The sequence below is a fragment of the Magallana gigas genome, chromosome 7 (genome assembly GCF_963853765.1).
Source record: "Magallana gigas chromosome 7, xbMagGiga1.1, whole genome shotgun sequence".
Lineage (NCBI taxonomy): Eukaryota > Metazoa > Mollusca > Bivalvia > Ostreida > Ostreidae > Magallana > Magallana gigas.
This window is the reverse complement of record NC_088859.1, coordinates 1,373,269-1,378,548: the sequence shown is the minus strand read 5'-3', so window position 1 is coordinate 1,378,548 and position 5,280 is coordinate 1,373,269. Positions and strand designations below refer to the sequence as shown.

Sequence of the window (5,280 nt, the reverse complement as noted above, 5' to 3'; positions counted from 1 at the left end):
AAACATATGCTAACAATGAATGAAAATTGCTCAGTCAAGACATCCAAATACTTATGATATATGCATTTCTGCCTGTATGGAACTATGATCAAATTGAAGCAAATGTTTGATCTCCGTTTTACATGTATACATGGATCCGCCGTAAGAGAGGTGGGGTGGTGGGGTGGTGGGGGTGCAGATCGACTCACCAAAAATCCTGACAAGCTAAATAAAAACCATTACATCAGCAATCATCAAAATCATATTATTAATATTTTATTTTTTCATATCATTTTATACATGTTCCCAAAAAGTGTTTGCGTGTGTCTCGGAGGCTTCTACAATTTTTTATATATAAATTTTAGCCTGTTTCCAGACCCCCCCCCCTCAAAAAAAAAAAAATGCAACGTGCCTCGATCGAAGCAAATGTTGAGGTAGACCCCCCCCCCTCCCCCCCCCCCCCCCCAAAAAAAAAATCTACGCGCACATTATTGTGCCAACTACATGCATTTATGTACATGATACGTGCTTGCACGAATATTGAAACACCGCCCTGTACCCAGTAGTAAAATTAAAATAGCCCCCCCCCCTTCCCACCGGAATGGTAATTATATCCCTAGCTAACACCCCCACCCCGGAATTTTTTTAGATGATCAGTGAGTGGCTGTTTTCGAGAAAATTCATATGCATATATAATTAACACCTTTTTATCGCAATTTTTTATAATTTTGATATCGGTATGCTAACGTTATTTTTTTATAAAAGGGGAAGGGGGCATGCATAAAAATTTTGTCAGGGAGAAAAGGGAATAGGGGAGTGTGCAAACCGTAATTCCCCAACTGAATAAAACTTGTTTGATGAGACATAAGACAAGCAGCGCAAAAGTAAGATGGGTATTTACAAAACGACGCATTTTTGCACTTCATATGTTCCCGCGAAATTTCTGTTTTTCGAAGTGCATCCTGGGAGATTCGGAAAATGTGCCAAGATGGCTGAAAACTTCAAGGATTTACGTCTGAAGCTTCAATCTCCACACAATTCTAGCTCGTCCAGGCATAGCAGAGACAGAAAGTCCGAAAAATCGAGAAGAGACTCATCCAATGGCAAATACAAGTCCAAATCACATTACCAGGACCTTGACGCCAGCTGGAGCAATGCAGACGAGTTAAGTAAGGTCCATGCGGGAATCAAGCAACGTCGCTTGTTTAATGACGATCAGTGTGAAAAAATAGAGGAAAAGATCAACGAGACGGTAAAAATAGCAGACAAAGGGGAGTATAAATCACATACAGTCGACAGGGCGCCACTGAGAAACAAGTATTTCTTTGGGGAAGGTTACACTTATGGATCCCAGTTGGAGAAGAAGGGACCAGGGATGGAAAGGCTCTATCCCAAAGGAGAAGTGGATGAAATCCCAGACTGGATTCACGAACTAGTCATTAAGCCTCTGTACGATGCTAAGATTGTACCTGAGGGGTTTGTTAACAGTGCTGTCATTAACGATTACATGCCGGGAGGCTGCATTGTGTCCCACATAGACCCACCCCATATCTTTGATCGCCCTATTGTGTCAGTGTCTTTTTTTAGTGACAGTGCTCTCTGTTTTGGCTGTAAGTTTTCTTTTAGGCCTATTCGAGTCTCCACACCAGTGTTATGTTTGCCAATAGACAGAGGATGTGTCACAATGATTAGGTAAATTTAATAAGAGATGATGAAACAATTAATATTTGTATTGTTGTCTGTCCCTGGTTCCTGTTTCAATAACTTTTTGTCAATTTTCTATATGAATTATTATTCCTATCAGCTTATAATAGTTGAAAAAAAAATAGAAGTAAAAGAAAAATGTCCAAGACTTCATCTTTGACATATCCCTCTTTTACTCTGAAAAATTAATAAGAAATAATGAAATCAAATTTCTTAAAGAAATTCTTAATGGGGGAAATCTGCCATCTTTAATCAATTGAATAGCGTAGTTCTGGAACATCTTGCACAATTCATCAATGTTATTATTCAGGTACTTTATTGTTATTTATAATGTAAAGTTCCCATAAACTTTTCATTTTATTACCAGATGTGTGTAAACCAGGTGCAATAGAGGGGGGCATTGGAAAAGTTTTTCCAATCTACTGTACTTTAAAAATTAATATAGTGTAGATATAAAGATATTTATGAATATTGAAGTAAGCAAAGTGACAGAAACAGAGAACTGGGACTGACTCTTTATAAAGAAACTTGTACCTGTGATACCATGCTATCGGTGTTACACCCAGGGTTGTCTCTAAAAATTGAAGTAGAAGGAGGAAGTGAAAAAGTAGCAGGGGGTTTGGGGGTCTTCCTTATAGCTACAATGTGTTTGAAAAGCAATACTGTGGAATCATTAATTTTCGTGGGGGCCAATCTTCGTGGATTGCTTAAATTTTACAGCTTCGTGGGGACGTAATTTCGTGTATTCTCTCAAACCTACAGAAGAAATATAACTTTATTACCCTAATTTATTAATTCGTGGAGGATGTTAATTCGATGATGAGAGGTACCCACGAATTCAACGAAAACTGAGCCACCACGAAATCTAATGATTCCACAGTAATAGCTGGGTAATTAAGACATTATAGGCGGGGGAATTCCCCGCCTCCCAGGTCTTAGAGACAACCCTGGGTGTTATATAAAGACTGTGTTTCAGTATATATAATCTGTTAAAATGGACAGTATTAATGCAACAGAGGCTTATTATTTGTGTGCATTTTGATATAAAAAAAAAACCCCATTGATTAATTTTTGCCAAATATATTGCTTCATTTCTTTTTTTAAATAACTTAAAAATTGTTTAGAAATACAACATGTTAATCCAAGAAAAAACATGTTCAAGAAAATTGTAATAGGTTAATCAATAATGGGCAAATGGTTGTCATTTTCTTTGGAAAACTGAAGCATTACAATAAAATCATATATCTTAGCTTGGCACAGTCTTCCTACATTGACGGACAAGCTGGTAATTGTTTCTAAGATAGTGATAAAGGGTTAATTGAGTCGCAGAACTAAATCTTTTTTAACAAAAAAAGTGAAAATTTTAAGCTTTATATAAAGGTCTGGCAATGAAATGAAGTATGAGCAATTGAGCATATACTAGGTTTAAAATAGTTATTTTTAATGGAAGATGTTCTCTTTTATCTTCTAGTGGATATGCAGCAGATGATATAACACATTGTATTCGTCCACAAGATGTTGTTCAGAGAAGAGCTGTTATTATTTTAAGAAGGTATCTGCCATTTTGTGAAAATGCAATTTTTCTCGTAAAAATACTGCAGTAAACTATGATAATTAAAGGATGACTATGATTGCTACATATAATGCATTTTATTTTTTTAAAGAGTTTTTCCTGATGCACCAAGACTAGAACCAGTTGTAGAAAAGGAGAGTTCTCGGAAGCGAAAGCGGAGCAGTGTAGAATCTGGTTCCATCTCCGAGGATGATTCCCACCACAAGAGCAGGAGAACGGTATCCATACACAGAAGCAAGCATCACTCTAGCAGTCACCGCCAGTCCTCAAAGGCCCGTAAAACCGAGAAGAACGGCCACTCGCGCGTGGTCAGTAAAACCAGCGACAGTCAGGACAGCAGTGAGGATGACGAGGCCGTCGTCACACCCAAGAAAAGCGTCCGACAGGTGCGAGTGTCACGTATGGCCCGGCACAGGAAACTCTGTTGGTAATTTGACACACGATAAAAAAGAGATAATGAGGCTTTTATTTTGTTGTTTTGGTTGCCAAAGTTTATGTTTTGTAAAAATGCCATAATGCATTCGTTTTGATTAAGTGAAGTAACTGTACTGTATTTCTAAGTCAGTAATAGTCATATGTTATCAAAGATTTACCTCTGTAATGCTTTTTTTTGAAAATTTGATTCATATTAAACCATGCAATGCCAAGTGAGTAATTGTAAACCAATTGTTTAAAAGCTTGTATTTTATTTACACATAATGGTGATCAGCAGCAGGTCATAAGGAAAGTCTAGGGCATTGCATTATATGCCGAGTTATGGGGGAAAGTACCTGCACAAATGTGTTTGAATTAATATGAGATCTGAGTGCTCACTTTACATATATTTTACAATCCCTTGGAAATATGCAATTTAAACAGTTACATTTACAGTGTCACTTATTAATTTTAAGGCCATCCTTAAAAAAAAGTTTGTTTGGAATTGCCACCTGGGGGTTATTAGACCCAGGAGGGAGGGAGGGAATTTATTTTATGTTTTTCAAACTTGAAGTTTTACTTATTAAAAATTGGTGAAAAATAAAAATCTTCATGTATAAAAAAGTTCTTTAATTTTTGCTGATGAAATTTTATCAGAGTGGGGTATTTTAATGAAGCGGGAGGCAATTCCAAACAAACAATAATTTTATTTTGGCCTAATGTTAAAGCTTTGTTCTGTGTTCATACTGAATTTTGGTAGGAAACGTTTAATGATAATTAAAACAGTTAGCATTACAGATATTAGTGCATTTGCCACTGTTGATTTGGTGAAAATCTCTTATATACATGTAAGAAGTAAACAAGAATGATAAGTTTACCAGTCATTCATTTTATAGCATTTCATCACTGTATCTATACCTTCATTTAAGATTTGTAACTTGCTTGAGCCAAATGGCTCATGTGAGTCTTTTGATAGAAATTTTTAATTGCAAAGACATCATAAACTTTACATATTTTCTTTTATTTTAAAACTGTTGGTCAATTTTATTGAGACATGACTTACAGTACCGTTAGGTAAAGAGGATTTAAGCTGGTTAAGTTAATTAAAATGAACAACACACCTTGAAAGACCTATCACATTCTAATGTACATTGAAGTTTGTTTGCTAAAATTGTGACTCTCGGACCAATAATACGGCCGCAGAAAGGATGCTAAGTTCAATTCAGAATATAGGGGGGATTTAAAATAAAAATGTTGAGTAACATTGGCTTTGAACCTCAAAAATATCAAGGAATATTTATTTGTATGTTAAAGATTAAGTTTTGTCGAAATCATGACTCCAGCATTAAGCTACAATTTGATATATGTAAGAAAACCAAAAAGGGAAACGGAAGTCAATCTTAGTACTGTTGTTTATGTGAGTGACATGTCTTCTTGAATGGTGCACTTTTTTCATTGTATACCACTGTGACAGATTTTTCTTATATTTGCTTCATTGTTTAAAGTCATCACCAGCATGTTTAAAATTTGTTTGTGTTGACATATTATAATTCACTCAAGGATATTACTGAGAAATAACAAAGAAAGATTCACTGTAGTAATATAGTTAC

General features: G+C 35.7%; 1 protein-coding gene across 1 annotated transcript; it reads left to right on the top strand.

Moving 5' to 3' along the window:
- Positions 1-932: 932 nt before the first annotated feature.
- LOC105330918 (RNA demethylase ALKBH5) lies at positions 933-3,864 on the top strand. Its single transcript, XM_011432859.4, has 3 exons — positions 933-1,671; positions 3,155-3,235; positions 3,348-3,864. The coding sequence occupies exons 1-3, from the start codon at positions 968-970 to the stop codon at positions 3,685-3,687; spliced, it is 1,125 nt and encodes a 374-aa protein (XP_011431161.3). The 5' UTR covers positions 933-967; the 3' UTR covers positions 3,688-3,864.
- The last annotated feature ends 1,416 nt before the right edge of the window (positions 3,865-5,280 follow it).